This window comes from Ammospiza nelsoni, chromosome 1, assembly GCF_027579445.1.
Source record: "Ammospiza nelsoni isolate bAmmNel1 chromosome 1, bAmmNel1.pri, whole genome shotgun sequence".
NCBI lineage: Eukaryota > Metazoa > Chordata > Aves > Passeriformes > Passerellidae > Ammospiza > Ammospiza nelsoni.
This window is the reverse complement of record NC_080633.1, coordinates 50,062,939-50,082,627: the sequence shown is the minus strand read 5'-3', so window position 1 is coordinate 50,082,627 and position 19,689 is coordinate 50,062,939. Positions and strand designations below refer to the sequence as shown.

The 19,689-nt window shown below is 37.2% G+C and overlaps 1 protein-coding gene across 4 annotated transcripts in view; it reads right to left on the bottom strand.

The window, feature by feature from the left end:
* The window catches only part of UBP1 (upstream binding protein 1), a 35,102-nt gene that overhangs the window by 2,235 nt on the left and 13,178 nt on the right, over positions 1-19,689 (bottom strand). The window contains exons 3-15 of one of the 4 annotated variants that reach the window (XM_059468857.1): positions 18,139-18,215; positions 15,868-15,973; positions 15,162-15,268; positions 13,922-14,074; positions 13,654-13,764; positions 12,988-13,095; positions 6,396-6,499; positions 5,667-5,721; positions 5,399-5,489; positions 4,019-4,109; positions 2,862-2,968; positions 1,008-1,150; positions 397-448 (exon numbers count right to left, since the gene is read on the bottom strand). In XM_059468857.1, coding sequence (XP_059324840.1) covers positions 397-448; positions 1,008-1,150; positions 2,862-2,968; positions 4,019-4,109; positions 5,399-5,489; positions 5,667-5,721; positions 6,396-6,499; positions 12,988-13,095; positions 13,654-13,764; positions 13,922-14,074; positions 15,162-15,268; positions 15,868-15,973; positions 18,139-18,215 — 1,305 coding nt within the window. Of the gene's footprint in view, positions 1-396; positions 449-1,007; positions 1,151-2,861; positions 2,969-4,018; positions 4,110-5,398; positions 5,493-5,666; positions 5,722-6,395; positions 6,500-12,987; positions 13,096-13,653; positions 13,765-13,921; positions 14,075-15,161; positions 15,269-15,867; positions 15,974-18,138; positions 18,216-19,689 lie in introns of all 4 variants that reach the window. The other 3 variants (XM_059468850.1, XM_059468873.1, XM_059468864.1) reach the window with 3 other exon arrangements.

Genomic DNA, 19,689 nt, shown 5'->3' with positions numbered 1-19,689 from the left:
GCAGAGAAACAACAGAATGTTATGCTCAGTTCTGCTGACTCTCAGGACTCAGTTAACATTCAGTTTCTGAACTTCAGAGGTACTACTGCCAGGATTTTTGATATTTTTTTAAACCTATTTTGAACCTTCACCATTCTCAGCAATTATTAGCAGCATCCCTGTCCAGTGATGGCTGACTGAATTTTACATAAGGTTTGTTACCAAATCCTGCACTGGTTCTGAACTGAAAGTTCAGAGAAGAGCCTGAGATGCTACACAAAGGCTGAAATCTGGCTAGGTGAGGAAGAACTCTGAATATCTTCTGTTACTGTGTATGCAAAACTTCTGTAATTTTTAAAGAATGCTTCTGGCTGGAATAAATGATTAAGTTTTAGACTGTCAGAAAAGACAACATACCTTTTATTGTGGTGAATAAGAAACAACTCTCATCTTGAAAGTTTTGAACCATCTAAAAGAAAAAAAAAATTTCAAAACCTTCTGAGTATGACCAAAACACAAACAAAAACAACCCTCAACAACCATGATATTAAACACAGCCTTTTGTGAGCAATCATGTATTTTTGGTTTTCTTCAGCAAGTGACAGGCATACACCAAATTAAAATACTGCTTTTTACTCTTGTGACAACCAGCTGGGAGCCTATTACTGCTGGCTGTGTTTTTGGAACTCTGTGGAGCAGACACTTGAACAAGCAGAGTTCAACAGTGTTCAAATGCTCTCTGCCTTTGGGTGTGCTCAAAATAAATATGTACTAAATAATTGCTGCAGCTTCTCAGAACTATATAAACCAGCTGCCTCTGTCTTCTCATAGTTTCAGTTTAGTCAGGCACAGGAAAAGTCACATTTAAAGAATCTGTCTGTTCCTGTAAAGGAAAAAAATACTCTAAATGTCAGCAAACACTAGGGTTGCATTATCAAACAGAAAAACCAGTAATAAATGAGCAAGCATAAGAAAACCCACCACTCCCAGTCATAAATAAAATGCCAAAAAAATAAAATCTCAATTACCTGATCACTAACAAGAATGTGGATGCCTGTGGGACCCTGTCTGTAAACTTGGTTGATCTGATGCAAAGGAATATTAAATGCCAAAGCAAGCTTGCGTGTGACTTCGGAGGCTGCCATCTCCTCTAAGTAGATTGCATGATAAACTGCAAGAAGAACATCGTTTACATAAGCATGTTACTAATGGCTATATGAAAATACCTGAATTTGTTTATTTATTTACTTTATACCTTCAAAAATTTTAAAACCTAAAACTTTAAGATTACTCTCTCCCTGTTCTCATTAAGAGCATGAACTTCCCTAACTTTTCTTTCAAGGGAAAAGTCATAAACACAACTCTAATGGGGGAGGCTTCTATTTGCTCCAAGACTGAAGGCAACTTCCACATTTTTTCCTGTATCCTGCACAAAAAGGTACAATCATGTCAAACAGATTTAAAAATGGATCTTTAGAGAGTCACCTAAAGATGGTTTTGAAAGCAATTTTGGGAAGTCTCTAAAGAATCAGGTAATACCTACATCCCACTTAATGTGCCTATGCTCCTGCTTTGAATACAGACGTAGATTTTGTGGTTTTGGTAAATAAAGCCTTTTGCAACTGTCTGAATTAACTTTCTACAGATGATCTCAGAGCTGAATGGAACACAGTAAAGAGAACAGTAAGACAAAGCAGCTGTTTAATTTGAAGCTGTATTTACAGTTCGGTATCTTTATTTAACAGTGCAACAAACCCTTGGCAGCTCCAAGTCTGCACATTCTTCTGGCTGAAGATATCCTGAGAGAAAACATGTATTTGACAAGCAGCAGTATTTTATTTACAAACCCTCCTCCACCTCAATTCTTGCATGGAAAATTCACAAGCACTATTGAAGTAGCCTGTGCAGATTTTAGCTGGGAAGAGAGGTCTCTCAAAGCCAAGAGCAAGTAAAGAATAATTTTAAATAGCTTCATTCTATTAATTGTAAGAGTGACATGGATTTACGAATAAACAGTTACATTTCCATCTGTGTTGAATCAACAGTTGTCAGGGAAATAATACTAAAAGCAGGAGCACATTTACTACTTGGCTGTTTTTCCTCTTCCAGGCTCTACAGTTTTAGTTCAGTTGCACAGAAAGTGACAGTAAAATCTTATAGAAAATGGGAAAGAATTGTTTTATTTGCATGAAGCTTTTACATGCACCTACACTGATATGGCTGATGCCTTGTCTGTAACAACAAGCACAGCTGATTCCAGAACTCCTCCATTCATGACCATGTATGTCACGGACATATTTTAAGAAAAATCCTTTTGTTAGGATCTTTTCTCCTGAGAAGCTGAGAGGCCTCGGAAACAAAATGTAACCAATAATTATCTGCTGCTGTGGAATGCAACAGGTGGATCTGTGATTGGTCTTGTGGTTGTTTTTATTTAATGGCCAGTCACAGTCTAGCTGTCTCGAGACTCTCTGGTCAGTCACAATATTTTATTATCATTCCTTTCTATTGCTTGATAGCCTTCTGAAGAAATTATTTCTTCTATTCTTTTAGTATAGTTTTAATATAATATATTATTATAAAATAATAAACCAGCCTTCTGAAACATGGAGTCAAGATTTTCATCTCTTCCTTTGTCCTGGGACCCCTGCGAACACCACCACAGACGTAACTACAGTTTTATCAACAGACTGAAAACACTCAATGGTTTAACCTCGAGAGCCTTCAGGTTCTTTTTGCTCTGTGCTGTTAAAGCAGCAATTGTGTTGTGATACAACTTCCCACGGTTGCTTTGTACACCAGGAGCAGCAGCTGAGCCCCTTCCCCAGCCCTGCAGCTGTCCTGCCCGAGCCCAGCCGTGTTCCCTGAGCTGTACATGGTACCGTATATTGCACCGTTGCTGTCCGTGCTGCCCGCGTCCTGCCGCTCCAGCTGGATGCTCCGGAGGGGCTCCTGGCACACGTAGATTGTTAAACGGGGCCTCACGGACCTGCAGGCCAAGGAAATCACAAGGGGTCACACTAAAGGCATGTGCCCTGCAAATACAGGGGCTGATATGCCACAACTGTAGGTTTGTCATGCTAACAGTACACTTGATACGGCTTTCAGCACTGAGCCCAAAAAAATTAATCTTTATTTAAGTAAGTGGTCTCAGATGCTGCTGAATTTAAACAAAACTTCAATCCATTCAGATTCAGCATCCTATGGATGCTGCTTGTTGGACTCCTGTAACAGGACTACTGAGTAACTGTAGCTTACGGTATTTTCTGAAAAATCCTTTCCTTCGGATTTTTTCTCCTGAGAAGGTGAGAGGCCTCAGGAACAAAATGTAAACAATGATTATCTGCTGCTGTGGAATGCAACAGGTGGATCTGTGATTGGTTGTTTCTAATTAATGGCCAATCCCAGTCCAGCTGTCTCGGACTCTCTGGTCAGTCACAAGCCTTTCTTACCATTCCTTTTCTATTCTTAGCTAGCCTTCTGATGAAATCCTTTCTTCCATTCTTTTAGTATACTTTTAATATAATATATATCATAAAATAATAAATCAAACCTTCTGAAACATGGAGTCAACATTCTCGTCTCTTCCCTCTTCCTAAGGCCCCTGTGAACACCATCACAAGTAACAACTGCAGTTCTTCCAGGAGGGCCAGGAGTACCAAACACCCATTTCAGACAGAATCAGACATCCCCTGGGATGCTGCCTGTGTTATGTTAGCACTCAATACCTGTAACCTCAAAAGGCCTCAGGGGGTGTTCTTAGCTCCCCAAATGACCAGTTTTGAGCCTTGGCAATAAATTCATCCATCCATGTCCAAGAAACTGTCCAGGGCCCAGCTGCACTGGTGCAGCCTTACAGCCCACCTGCACCTCACCTGGGCGTGCCCTGGAGGGGTGCACAGGAGGAGAGTTTTAAACACTGCTGCTAGCTCCTGAAGCAGATCACACAGGCACCAAGCCAATCCTGACACTAACTTCCCACATCTCCCAGTTCTAGAATCCCCCATCTAAAGCCACTCAGCCTCAGTGAGCACATCACCTGGATTTCAGTGCATTATACAGCCGAATTCCATCGGCTGGACCACAGATTTGTACCAGATCTTCTCTTGTCAGCTTTAATAAATCAGCACCTGGACAAACACATGAGGATTTAATGAAGATTACTGTAGCACATAAATTGTTTCTAAAATAAATGGTATGTTCATTTAAACCAAGACTAGCAAACTTCACCATGACAAAAACAGAATTTGGGACACAGGAATAAGTTAACTTCAGACCAGGCTCAAGGAAGTGCCAAACAAATCAACCTGTTTTCCAAAGGTGGTGAATTACAGTTTATGCTGTTTACAGCTTTAGAACAGCACGAGTCTGCAAGGCACACAGTTTCTGTGGAGAGAGATGACTGTTCTAGAGAAACAGTGATTTTTACTGGCACCCCAGGTAGTGTATTTTGAACACATTCAAAATATAGAGCAAAAATATTCCATGGTTTGTCACGCAGTGAATTATCCCAGACATTCAACTACCCATCCATCACTGCCTCTGTGCACTTAAATTACAACAATGCACTCGAGTACAGACGGAGCTGCTGAAGCAAAAATAGGAGGACAGATTATTTGAGAAGCAGCATGAGTGTCCGAGAAGAAAACAACACTCTGAAATATCAGTCACTGTAATAGATGAGTGGGAAAACAGGAAAAAAATAGTCTTTATGTATGAAAATACTCCACAGACTATCCAGGAATGCACAAATAAAAGCCAGCAAAAATAACTGATCAAAGCCCTTAAATACTATAGTTAAAAATAACCCAGACCTGAGGTAGCATAATAAAATTCATATATACTACACCTCTTGCTTCAAAAAAAAAAAAAAAAAGCCAGCTAGCTAGTACTTGACTTTTATAAAGATAATAATGAAAAAGAAGAAAAAATTTCCAAGAGTCTTTGTCAGAAATTTGGTACTACAGTTCATGGAGAAAGCTCAGCAATACTCATACAAGATGCACAGGTCAAAAAATAACCAGCAGCAGCAGAATAAACCTACCCAGAGAAAAAGCCTGGTAGAAAGGAATTCTGACAGAAGCATGAGCTAAGCCAAGAGGCAGAGAGCTGGCATTGTTCACAACAGTGTCCCCATCAAGTGTCACCAAAGAAAAAGGAATTTACTTATGGTGAGTAGCATGTCATACCACCCTTTGCACAATTCCAAGGAATACTAAAAAAGCAAACAGCCCCACACAGTCCACCTAGTGCCATGTCTTGTGTTCAGACATACAGTGAGAACTGCACTGCTCTTTAACCAGCAAATTAGTAAATAAAGATGCATAAATATGGATACCATAATGTTCTTAGAGAACACTTTTCCCACACAGAACCTGCTCAGTAACACAATGAAAGGAAAAAAGTAAACTATAGATACCTGAGAAATTTGAAAAAAGCCTTGTATAGGCAGAGAACCTATTCTTGAGCAACCATTGCTGAGTTTCCTGGATTGTGGCTGAAGGATGAAGCTGCTGTAAGAAACAAGGTTGGATACGATAATTTGGATACTAAAAAAACCAAACAAAACCCAAGCAATTAAAAAAGATCTCCCTCAGTTCAACACTTTCTTATAACATCAAGTGCAAATCAAATATTCTGACACAGCTATACAAATATATGAACAATACCAGAAAGCAAACACTCACATCTCCTGACCCTTGAGAGGTTCCATCTCCTTGATGATTTGGGGAGGAAGAATTGCTGCAGATTAAAAAATAAAACCAAGTATTACTAGAATTCTATAAACCAAAATATTTAACCATTGTTGAAAATTAACTTGAAATTTCCAAAAGAATAAATATCACAATTGAAAGAATAAAAAGACTGCAACTTGTTAAACTTAAGAGAAAGACCATTCCACAGTATATGGATCAGACCACACCACTGGCAATAATTTTTGGATGAACTGCAGGTTTGGCTACAGTAGTTTAATTAACATTTCAAAACAAAATGCTTTCACCAATGCATTTTTTGTTTAAAAGTTTTTGAAGATATTTGTTGGGTCTTTTTCTTGCAAATTATACTAACTGTGTATGATGGAAATGAAGACTCTTCTTACTGAAAAAAGCTAAAAATCGTTTCCATAGACAAGGACTAAATTACAATAGTGAACAGGTAAAGTATTTGCTATGTGACAAAGGAGAAGAAATTGTTTTACAAAATGTATAGTGAGAAAGAAAGATGGTGAGGCAGCAGTAATTACCTTATAACTGAACCATGTGATACAGATGTCATACTCTAAAATGAATATATAGGTCAAAACAATCTCCCCATTGCCCAGTGGAAACAGAACACAGTTGAATTTAGCCAGAAAATGTTCTGAATAAGCCTGATTACAATGCTGCCTTTAATGGGGACACAGAACAGAAACCTACCTGTCTGGGACACTGTAGGTGTTGTGCTGAGCAGAGGTGAAAGTCGGAGCAGGAGTCGGACTGTTGTTCACAAATGTTGTAGGAGTATCTGGCCATGGTGAGCACTGAAGATAAAGAATTAAAACTTAAGTTTCTCTTGACAAAACCTTTTTTACTCTGATGTACACTCCTCTCATTTAAAGCCAGGGGTTTATCCACAGACTATTCTGATTTGCACTTCCAAATAAAGACTCCCTCTATCCCACACATTACATGCAGATATTCTAGGTAAAAATCAGCTCTGTTTTCTCTTGTTCTTTTATGAAGACTTCTATTTATACTGTCTTCTCTTTAAAAAAACGTACAGATTATTCAGTTTAAACCAAAACCAACCAACTCCCACAGCCACATGATGGAAAAAGTCTTTTATCCTGAAGAGGATGAAAGGGCTGTTTAAACTGCCCCACACCAAAAAGTGTTCAGTAATATTAAGTAAAGCCATGAAGCTAGATTGCACTTGTGGATAAATTTAATGTCTCTGCCCTGAGAACAATCATATACAAACAGAATTTTCAGTGGAAATTTTATGAATTCAAAATTTTTAATAATTTACTGCAGAACTAAAATTGTGCTTACTTACATGGACTGATTTTTCTGAACTGCTTGGTAAACTAGAATTTTTTAAACAAGCTTAAGTCTCAAAAGTATATGATAAGCCAGTTTTCCAATTTTATCAGTGTTTTTTTGGGTATTTTTTAAAATCATCGTGATAAAGCTTTTTGAAATAAGGCTGCCTTTTAGTGCTTCCAACAGTACTAAAAATGCAATTTTTTAAAGAAAAACAAAAACCAAACAAGTTCTGATATGTTCAAAGACATGATTAAAACAAGCAAGCAGCCCAAGATCAGGTAAACTAAGACCATGCCTCTTAAGACAACAAAGATTTCTGATATACTTATCATGTACCAGCTAAATACCTTGTAAGAAATTTCCAGATTTGTATCACAGCCTTGTAGAACAGGGTGGAGGGGAACAACTATGACTTAATATCAAAAGAAACTTGTTTCAACAATTTTGTGTTGAACAATCCTTCCTTTATCTGGGGGAAACAGTAAATAAGGGCAACACCAGCTGCCACCTTCTGTAAGAGAGTTAGCAACATTTCTGTGCTGGACCCCAGTCTTCACTTGACAGCATAAGATGGCAAGTTCCCCAGGATGGCACATGGAATTAAAATAAATTTGTCTTGCATGCAAATAGCTTAAAAATGAAGAACTTGCTTTATCTGTCTGAGATTTAGCATTTGTGTTTGCCACAGAGTCCACAGTGTGATTACACGGTCAAAGCCACCCTCTGGGCTGCAAACAGTGCCCCCACACAGAGCATGCTCCTCTATAACCTGGTAAGGTGACACACTCTCCTCCAAATCTGTATATTCCCACCTGCTGTCTCTCTTCTCAAGCTGATTTAATATTAACCTCAAAGATGTTACATCAGGTAGTTATAAGTAGTATAAGTTCATTCCCTAAATACGTGATCCAAAACTGTAATTTTAAACTAAAAGCTCAACATAGTAACATTAACTTTGTTCTTCTGAAATATTTTGAAAGTGCAATTAAAATTCTTTAATTTTGAGACATTCTCCTCCTAAATTTTAATCCAAGATGTTTATGTGGACACATAGATGCAAGTTCCACATCCTTGGCAACCATTCTCACACAAGATTCTAGCCACCATGTATTTAAATTCAGGGGCAGAGAAGAATGCACTGGTGCCAGAGAACACCTTTTGAGCCACTCCCAAGGTAGGTGCTGCAGCTGGTGTTTCTGTCCTTCAAACCCAGCTGAAGTTCTTCACAACGAAGCTCTGGGTTTAAATCCAGGAAGAAGCACATTTGAAGTATTCAGAAAAAAAAAAAAATCCCAATCCAAAGCAAGTAGCCTTTCTTCTCCCATAAACATGCTTTCCTGCCTCATCTCCTATTCCAGGAAAAACACCACTAAGTATCCACTGAGTCTCAATAGGCTGGTTAAAAAGAAAAAATAGTAAGTGTAATACTTCTGCAACACATCTCTTCCCTCTGTTCTCCCTGTTTCAGTCTTACAGGCTGGGAAGGGAAAAATGAGCATTTGAGCACTGAGATACTAAATTCTGAAAGGTTCAAGGAACAAGAAAGTCTTCCAGTAATCAACCCAAGCTGATGATGCTTTTGGAATCACTCTCATGCCCCAATGTCCTGCACTTCACAAACTGGATTAAGCAAATGCCTGGCACACCAAATCCATTAACACTACAAAGACTAAACAAAGATGTGTTTTCTTTTCTAACATCCAGCCTGATGATTCTGGATTGAGGGGGGTGAGAGCTACAAGGGGAATGGATCACAAAAAGCAGCACTGCTTCACTGAAAAAGCACCTGCCTTTGTCACTGTCAGGGATAGAACATGACTTCGACTGACCCATCAGATTTCTTACATTCCTAAGCCAAAACTGAGTTAACCAAAGGACATTCAGGAAGTCAATGATACTAATACAGAAGTCCCTGAGCAGTAGACACAAACCTAGGAGAAAATGTCACCCTGTCACAAGGAAGCATTCAGCTCTGTAAAGTGCCACCACAGAACAGAAAGAAGACTGGCATTGTCTTTACCTGTAATAAGCAATTAATATATACTGATGAATTTACCAAGCTCATATTTTTGAGGTCTCAAGCCTAAATGCCCTCCATTACTAGCACACTGATACTACTATACTCCAGAAACTATGTCTTATTTCCAAATGGAGATTAATTCAGGAGAAAACTATTTTGATTTCAGATGCTTAATAGCCTTCTGTAAAATGCCATGAATGAAGATTTACTGAGTTAAAAAGAAATGTAAGAGATCTTTTTAAGTATGACTTATCAGATTTAGGGTTTAAACTCAGAACATTCCTAAGAGGAATTGCAAAATCTCAAGTGATTCTAAGCCATGGTTTAATGTAATATCCCCTCCTACCTACAATATACTGGAATCTGCCCAAATTCGTGCCTTACAAGAGAGTAAAGCTGAACCTTGACAAAGAACTCTATACTATATTCAAAGACCAAATAAACATAAAAACATAATACAAAACCAAAATACAGTAAGTATAATTTGTTCCCCAATTTAGATTTATACTTGGACACACAGCACCCCTTAGAGAATAAAGCATCAATTTTCTTATACATGGTATGGAGCAACCTTTCATGTCTACAATTTAAGATTCCAATTTATTTCAAGGTCCATACCTGCAAGTCTTTTAACTTCCATGTTCTCTATAATCAACTCTAGCTGCAAAAACTGACCATTTGACCAAGTTTAATCAGTTTGTAGTTTATATATTCAAGCTTGTGACATATAAAACACAGTACTATAAAAATCAGCCAAAATACTGCAGACAGAAGAAAGTGCCAAGGCCCAACTCCTGCAACACAAATTTTCCCACTTTTACAAATTCAAAGCAGGAGAAAGAAAACAGTCGTTTTTTCCCTTTTTTCATTAGATAAGAACTAGCTTTCATATACAAAGAGAGAGGAAAACAAAGTGCTTCCTTCATAAAGTGGCCCCTGAATGAAGGTCACATGTATGTAAACATCCACTCTGAGGTCCAGAAGGCAAGGTTAGATTTGTAGCCTTTTATATCTACAGAAAAAGTTAAGGTAAAAGCTCCTTAGTGTGAAGAGTTTAATGAGCAGTTTAACTGTGTTCTGTCTGTTTGGACAACACTGAGATAAACATTGCAGAAGTGCGGTGAAAGCACTGAATTTTGATACATCCAGTGAATTCAGAGAAGTAATGAAAAGCTTATCTAGATGGCATTCTTATGAAAATAAGTGGTAAGGCAAAGATGGGTGATGGTAGTTAGAAAAAAAACTCTGGTTCTTTGAAAGGATAGACGAGCAGAACAACCACTCAGAAAGGAAGCCTCACCAAATTCCTTACATTATGTTAGAAAGCCATAAGAATTAAATTGGAAAGAAAACATATTAGATTCAATGTTTTCTGAAGGAAGCATAGTAAGAAACCAATCTGTCCAAATCCAATTGTGACTGAGCTGGAAATAATCACATAGGAGATAAAAAAAAGAAGCAAAAAAACTGTAATATCTAACAAATAGAACAGTAGAATCTTGGAGGGCTAAAATAAAAAGCTAACATACAAAATGAGATGCAAAAAGCAAGTAATGAAAGGTTAGGTTAGGTGTAGCAGGAAGATAAGAATTCACACCTTTAAAATCAAAGAGAATTATAGCCAGGATCAACATGAATTTCAACATTCAAAAAAAGTAACAGAGCACTATTTCTGGGCAACTAGTAAGCAGCACTAAGTCAGCAGTCTTGACTGCATCTAGTAAAAATACATTCCAAATAATTCTAGTTTGTTTTTTTCCTGTTATACAGCTACAGTTCCTACAAGACCATGAAGAAAAAAATCTATCATATAGAAACACATAACATGTGAAACAGTGTCCATCTCATACTTAAACATAGGGAAACAGGTCTTCACTTTTTGTGTCTCAGCACCTCTGCAACAACAGTACTGCTCAATATGGAACACTTGATCTGCATGTCTGAGGAAATCTGGAAACAGCCAAAGCTTCTGATGGCCATGTTCAGGAAGACAGATTTGCAAGGACAGAACTGCTTTAAGTAGAAACATTTATCATCCCTGTCCATATTTACAGGGCCCACAAAAATAAGCATGTCTGGTCACCAAAGAAAAAGGTCAATGAATTGGCCTTCAAGATGTACATCAGATACTCCTTTTCTACACCAAGCAAACAAGTTTTACGTTCACCTTCTATAGCTAAAACCAGTACTGAGTGCATAGAAATATCCAAGGCTTCACTATGAATACAGAAGAAAAGGTGTTTCTTGGTATTTTTTATGGGCTTGGTGATTTCTAGTAATTTTGCTAATGATAAAAAACATTGTAATGATAGAAATAGCATGTGTTGAAATCTGCAAACAATACCAAGTTAGCAATGCTGAAAAGATTTCATCCAGTGTGGACGAAATTCAAAATGGTCTCAACAAACTGACCAAATTATCTCAAGACAGCATTTCATTACAGGCAATCAGGAAACAGGAATAGTGAGCTGCACAATTAAGAGAACTGGAAAGCTGTACATAGCTCCTATTCAAAATAGCCTGTGGGTCATTATCCTTTGTGTGCTTTGGGAAAGACATCAGAAGTCAAATAATGTCCTATCTCAGCTCTTCACTACAATTAAAGTGGTGTAGAATTAGGGTAACTCATAGAAGCTTAGTATTCCAAGAGATTGTTGAGGAAAGGTTAAACAACTTCTAGTTATGATTTAGCTACAGTTTGTCCTACTCTGGACAATGGATTTGTCTTATCTGTTTAACAATATCCATCTCTGTTATTCTTCCTATAAGCAGCAATCATTCAATGAAATAGTTTTAAGAGCAGGAGAAAAACACAGAAATCCCTCCAAGGACAAGCTTCAGAAGATGCTTTATAAGCAAAAGTGATAAAAGACTCTTTTCTCCTGCCTCTCCCCCAGGGCCAGCTGGAACAAGTAGAAGAATGCATTGCCAAAGAATCATAAAGGTGCACTTCAAAAGAAAGAACGAAAACCAAAACCAACGCCAACAGCCAAGAACAGTAGAAGGTAAATTCAGACAGCTCAGTGCATAGAATAGTTTTGGGTGCACAAAACAAAAAGTCCAAAATACTCCAAAGAACTCATCTGACTAATATTGCTTGCTCCTTACCACCCAGTTACATGGGTTATAAAACAACAAGAAGCATACACTGCAGCATTTTATAACCTGAATATAAAACTTTACACATCACTTTCACAGATCATAAATACGAACCAAATCATGCTTAAGCACTATTGGTGAAGAGCTTCAGCACAGTATGGCTGTTCAAAGAACAGCCAAATAATGGCCCTCCACAGCCATGTTATTGATTGACATTTAAACCTGCCAATGAAAGATGTGGAATTGTTCCTCCTTAAGGCACAATATTTAAGAAATCTAAAATGCTAATCCTTGGCAGGACAACCGCACAGGACATATGTCAGGGAGGACACAGGATATGTTAGATTGCCTCTGAGGTGCACAGATGGGTTAACATAACACAGGTCATGAAGATGAGCTGACTCTTCTGAACTGCATTAAACCTGCTTGGAGCACAGTATGTAGATAACTAAAGGAAAAATCACTGACAATCATCTGCAACATGACATGGCTTTTTAAAAATACTGATGTACATGAAAAACTTCTACTGAATATAAGTACAAATAGGAACAAACCACTAAATTTAACTGTTCTTACTTCTACTAATTACACATGTATAGCAAAGCAAAATGCTATTTCATTCCAAGTCATAAAAACTGAAAGCTCTTGACTCAAGTTACACAGCCCCTCTGCAACAGTTTAAGTGTTAGATTTAGGAAGGATTCCTTTGCTGAAAACAAACACGGAGTAATTGAGATACAAAGAAGTGAATAAAATAGGAGACAGCAATCACAGTATTTTTACTTTACACAATGGAAGTTTCTCCTATATCTAACACTGCACAAGGTATCTTGCATAATCAAAAGGTAAGCAGAAGTCCCTTACACTGCCTCGCTTTGCCAGAGAATCACCGTAGTCTGCTGGCAAAGTCCGCTTGCTGGACTTTTTCTGCTCATGTTCAACTGCATCTTCAATTATAGGCTCAAGCCTCATCTGGACAAACACCAAAGATGTGGATCAATTTCTTTTCATTATACAGTGAGGAAAGATCTAAAAGTCTTTAAAAACTTCTGAAATATTTAGAAAACTGCATAGAACTCACTGATGTTTAAATAAAAAACCTAATGAGGCTCTGGCCTTAAATTAAAAAAATCTCTGAAAAACAGACTTTGGAAGCTCAAATTTGGTAAATAAATTTTAAGAGACCCCCCTCTTTTTTTTTTCTGGGTTTTTTTTTTTTTTTTTTTGCTTTTCAGCTGCAAGATTTTAAAATCTGTATCAAAAGTCTGGCTCAAGGATTCAGTACAGTCAGTCAAACAGTGTTCAATCTAAAGTGTGTTTTAATACAGCATCTATTGAGTATCTAAATCCAAGTTTACTATACAAAATCTTAGAACTGAATGCTGCTGCTTGCTAGACAAGTTTGGCAAATAAAAAGTTTATTTCTATGCAGAAATAATTCTTCCCCAACCCTTCCAAGACTGCAGCTAAGTAATGTGCTGTATCTATGCATATTCTCCTCAGTCAGCAAATGCAATTTTATTTTGTTACCTCTGTGAGAACTGTGGTGTCATATGAAGGCTGATACTTCTCTTTTTCATGTGCAGTCCGCTTTTCCATCTTTTCTCTGTCAGTTTTCTGTTTTCTGTCTGCTCCTTTGGGCTAAAAATGAACAGTTATGTGAACATGAACACAAGTGGGAAATGGTTTTATAACTGAAATCTGATCTCAGACACGAACCATTACAAGCAGTAATATAATGGTTTCCCATATCTTTATGAAAACTTAAGAGACTTAAGGATCTGTTTTTTCATGTTACCTTAAAAACTTTGATTTGACAACTGGCTGAATGCAGATGATCTGTATATTCTCCATTCTCAGTCTGTTTAAAGGTGTCAACCTGAATCCTAAAAGGAACTCCTTTCTCCCCTCCGTGTTTACGAGGTGTAAATTCAGTGCTGATACAATGTACCTGAAAAGAAACAATGACCAAACCAAAAGGACCTTCAGAAGCATTTCAGGCATGAACTTTATTATTGTTACCTACACCACATGAACAGTTTCTTGTAAAAAAATATAGCAAAGCTATAGAAGGCCACTGACTAGAAGAGTTTTTAATCTCAGGCATCCTCATCTCAGAATATTTTCAAATATGCCCAACTCCTTTAAAAGTCCAGAGACCTTTTAATCAGTGCGTAATTGCTTCAGCTGCTACATCAGAATGAACACTGTGTTTAAAAGCTATAAAGACCCCTTAAGGGTATCTAGGGAGAAAAATCAATGCAATAGAAGAAATTATGACTAACCTCACTGGACAATGCTCCCAATTTATTTTGCTTCCTTATGGAATGTTAAGTGAGCCTGTAGAACAACCCAACTATAGTGGCATAATATCAGTTCCACTTTCAGTCTGGTATAATTTCTTCTAAGGAAACATATAAACAAAACTAGTCCCTAATTTATCTCGCAGTCCTTCAAAGCAACTACATTTTAGCAATTATGTAACTCTTACTAAAAAAAGTATCTTTATCTAGATCAAAGTTAATTTACTGACAATATGGAATTTAACCTATTTTGACAACCAGAGTAAGAAAAGTTGCTACCTGAAACTTCACAGCCATACTTTTTTACAATGAAGTCAGATCCGAGCTAAAAGTAAACAATATGAATATGAACATTTAATCTAAATAATTTCCAAAGAAAACATGCCCAGTTGCCCTGAATATCAAATACACAAATAACAGAATTCCTACAAGGAAGCCTACTGACATAGGAAGAAACATCTTTTGAGTGCCTGATTTAAAACCCTTTTCTTGTAGGACAATACTTTTAATTTTGAATCCTTATGCCAAGCTTCTGCTGAAAGTAGTAGTAAGTTACTGAGAGGAATGTAACTAGGGACTCCAATAAGCCTATGAACCCATATTTTCTGGTATTTAATGGTCATCCCACAAATAATAAATCAAGAAATTTTGTAGTTCAAGTACACTGCTGTTTGTAGTGCTGTTTGTACCTGAAAGGCACCAAACACAGACATCCAGTCAAATAAAGTTTCAAACCTGAATAAAAGCAGATGTACATTTTGTTGGATCCCATAAAAATTCAACTGCGTTGAGCTGGCTTGGATTTGTCTTGATATCAATGACTCCAACAGACATTGGAATATCTATTAAAATAAGTAGCATGTATTTCAGAAAAGCAAACAGCAAGTGAACACTATAAATAAACTGTAATATAAGGTTACCATCACCATACACAAGGTAGGATGGAAAAATGTGGGCTTTGGTGGCTTGAACAGTTTCTTAGGACTGATACAAAAAATCTTAGTAGATTTAAAATACAAAGTGCTCAAGGTTTTGGGTGCTTTTTCATTCTTCTCCCCGGCTGCCACCCCTGAGGTTATGCACCAAAAATGATCAAGTCATGCAAAGTACAGAAACCATGTTGGCATCGTTTTCACAATCTAACAGAGAAAGTTACTTTTGTCTGTGTTTTCCTAATCATTGCAACACTCAGCAATCAAAATCAGAAAGAATATTAAATGTATATGGCTGCAGAATTGCTCTCTTACTTTTATAGCACCTAAAATTTGAAAAGAACATGGAAGAGGCAAGAACCTTTATATTCAAAACACACACTATGACAAAGCAGCATCCAGAAATCTGGTCTGTCCTTTTCCATCAGCCTCAGCATAAATGTGAACGTGACCAATTTAAATTTGGAAACAGAATTCCATACAGTGGCAACAAACAGAAACAATTATACCTAAGTCGAGCAGTCTGTCCCCAGGGCGGTTCCACTTCCAACCCTCTAGCTGCTGGTGCTCTGTGTACTGCAACCTTCTGTCATGGAACACAACTCTTATAATGCTCTAACAAAGAAGAAAACAAGCCTGTGATGAGCCACACAGTCACTACAGATAGAAGTACTAAACCATCCCAAAATAGCCACAGTGCTAATAAATACATTATTTACAGCAAAAATTTGGCAAACAGCAGTATCCCAAAATATTCCAGAACACAGAAATAGAACTGAGCAGCAGGAGATACTTGAAGATGTGGTAAAAATGAAAGGGAGAATTACATCTGATTGGATACTCAAAAGGTCACTATGAGTTACACACAGTGAACTGCACAACACTGGCAGCACAGCATCATCACTGCAGGCAACACCAAATTATTTTAGAAAGCAAACACCAAATATTTCACTTATTAAGAAAAGTGGTGAATATTACTCGATCATTCTTTCACTGAGAATTCTCTGAACTTGTACAGGACATTTTAAGAAATCAAATGGAAAATTCCCTTACTAGCACTTGTAAGATATTTACAAAAAACCTATGATTTTACTTGATAGAATTAAAAAATTCCAAACTTTCTCAACTACTCTAGATGAAATATTCATCCAGAACAACTACAACATGATTAATTTTATTCAGCTAGAAGCAATTCTCTAACAATACCTGTTTTTGTGGGCAGTTTTGGTACTGCTAAATGAACGCACAGATAAAGCAATTTGTTACAAAGAGGCTGGAAAAATACTGTATACATTGACTGTTACCCAACAAACAGAATGTAGACAGATTTGCATATTCTTTTCCATTATTCTACAGTCTTCCTTGTATTAACAGCAGCTTAAAGTGTCCACAAAACCCAAGAACTTTTAAGTGGAGCACCTCTTCAAGATGAATTGCACTTCCTTGGGCTTATTTCAAAGATAATGGGAAGCAAATGTGTGTGCATGCGTACACACACACAAAGGAACCATTCCTTCTGCACTGCAAACCAGCACATTTGGAACTTGGAAATATCTGTAGCCACCTTCACCTCCATGAAATTATTTCTTTGGTAAACTACTAAGATTCCAATATTTAATTGTCCAAAATGGAAAATTCATTGATGCAGCATTACAACACCTTGCTATGGTAAAACTGACTTTTCTAAACTTTTACACTGCTTTGCCCTATTGTACCAACCAAATGACTCATCACCCACACACAAAGCTAGAAAATCACAGAAGAGAGACACCCAAGGCTACAAGGAAATAGCAGCTAAGGAGGCAAAACAGTTCTTATTACAGCAAGTCACCATGCCAGGATGTAAAAAGTTTAATCACAGAACTCTCAAATCCTGCTTTTATGCTCATGCTTACAAGCATGACACAGACAATAAGAATAAGGCCTAGGACTATACAAGGCCTAGGACTAGCAAGCCAAAGTTCACAAATTACACAGCCCAAAGCTGGCAGGTAAAGATTTAGCCTCCCACAGGCACACTGTTCTGGTGCATTTATCAGCACCACTTTCCAAGTGACTTTAATTGAAATTTTTCCCTTCTTTCCTAATACCCAAATAAGATTTTTTTTGAGAATTCAATAAAATCAATAATTGTCAGGTGCTTAGAAGAAAAATCCAAACCCCTCCATCAGCTCTTTTAATCATCTGTGCTCCAAATAGGTTAATTTTTCAGTTTGCCTCATTTTCATACTTCATAAAATACCTCAGATCAACAGTACCTTCTACTAACATTGAAGCACAAGGAGACAAACCTGGAACTGAGGAGAGGGGTTCAGCTGTGGAACAAACTGCTCAACAAGCAGCAAAATTAGAGATGCATTCACCTAAGGATGTATCTCCAATAGCCCACTGCTGCAAAACCCACAGGCTGGCTCCATGTGCTTTCTGTAACACTTAAGAAACACGATCACAATACCTCCACTTTTATCTAAATGATCCTCTACCTTCCTCTAACCTCTCCTGATCACTTGAAGTGGACAATGTGATGGCTCAGAAGCCACTGGATACAAAATCTACAGACACCGGATACAAAATCTACAGACAACTATCTTAAGCTTTGCATAAATACTTAGGTCTGCAGCGCACACAAGCGTGCATTGGGTACTTATATCCATGTTTTTATTTGAAACATCACTGGTCACATATTCTGACCAATACCTAGTGACAGCAGGAAAAAATAATTCCACAGAATATACAGTCTTTGGTTTGTTAGTAACACTATCTAGTGAACTTAAATTCACCTTCACCAGTTTTCCATTGATCTCTGGTATGTCTCCAGCTTTCCGATTATCTAGCATCCGGATCTCGTAGGACTGACCTTTAAAGAGAAAAAAATTGCATGGGTAAAAGAGCAAGAGCACAAGGTTATTTTGTGTTTAATGCATTTAGATTAGCTTTTGCTTCACAGTACACGAGGATACCACTACCTGAAACTTGAGTTTGAGAGATTCAGATAGCAACATGCACTTCACACCACGCAAATTAACAAAAAGTGACACTTTTTGGTCCCCTTAAAACCACAGATATTTTCAAAGTTTAATTATTTAATTTTGTATCAAGTGTGACTACTTGCTTCTCTTTTTTTTTTTTCTGAAAACAAAACATTTCAAAGCTGAATTCCTTCTTTTTTAAAAATGCCAAATGGCAAAATACTAAGAACCATTAACCGGTCTTCCAAAACAAACTATTGCAGAGTTTTCATACTTTCTCCAAAACACAGGTACTAGTCTCCCATGTTTAATTTTGTCCGTATACCTGTTGCCTTTGTATGATTTTATGCTCGGTATGATTTCAGAAATAGACCTTTAAAAGAGACAGTTATCATTTATATCAACAGTATAAGCAAACCTATCTTTCCAGTGAATATGATAAACTGTTGTGCTTCAAAAGCAAAGCTTCTAGCAATTTATTTAATTACAAGGATTTTTTTCTTTCCAGAGTAAGCAGCACATATTCATTTGCAAAATCATGTTTCCCTAACTAAAACATGGGACCAAATAAATTTCAACATCTTCACTAAGATGAAATGAAGGAAAATCATCACCTACACTGTCCTTCAAACTAACTTTATGGCCCAATGTATAACACATTTAAGATATTCTGACATGCCCTACAAGGCAATAACCCTGTGAATGAGCAAATAACTTCTTCATCTCCTTTCACCTTTCAAAGACTGATGTTACTTCCAACTATGAACCATTTCAAGGTTTTTTTTTTGCTCAAACACAATAAGCATATTTATGTATATACTCTCCACATGTACAGGCTTTCCTTACCCAAGCAGAATGTGAACATTGATACAGTCATTGATGACATAAATTCATATGAAACAGATGTTCACCTGGTACAGCTGAGAAAATAATATATAATTCCTCCTCCTGTACTCAACAGGAGGAAACTTTTCCTGTTAGTGTGATTTGTTCAATTACCAGTGTTCTTCTACTCACACAGCTATCACATGTAAGTTCAACTATATTTAAAGTCAGCATTTCTTGGACCTGGCAATATTAATAAACTTTCTCAAATATTTCTCTGTCCTCACTCAACATTTTTGGAGGGGTAGGGAAGTGGGTGAAGAAAAAAATTCTGATTATTTCTTCAATAAGTATGGTTAGCATTTCATAGGTACAAAATAGACAGTAGATTTGATAAAGGTAAAAATCAAAGAATAAGAGACTTGAAAATGTAAAAACAGCTCTGGAAATTTTCAAGACAGGGGAATAGATACATTCAGTTTTGGACATGTAGCTGCTCTGAAAGCGTTAAAGCACCACAGCACTCACCTTTGTCAT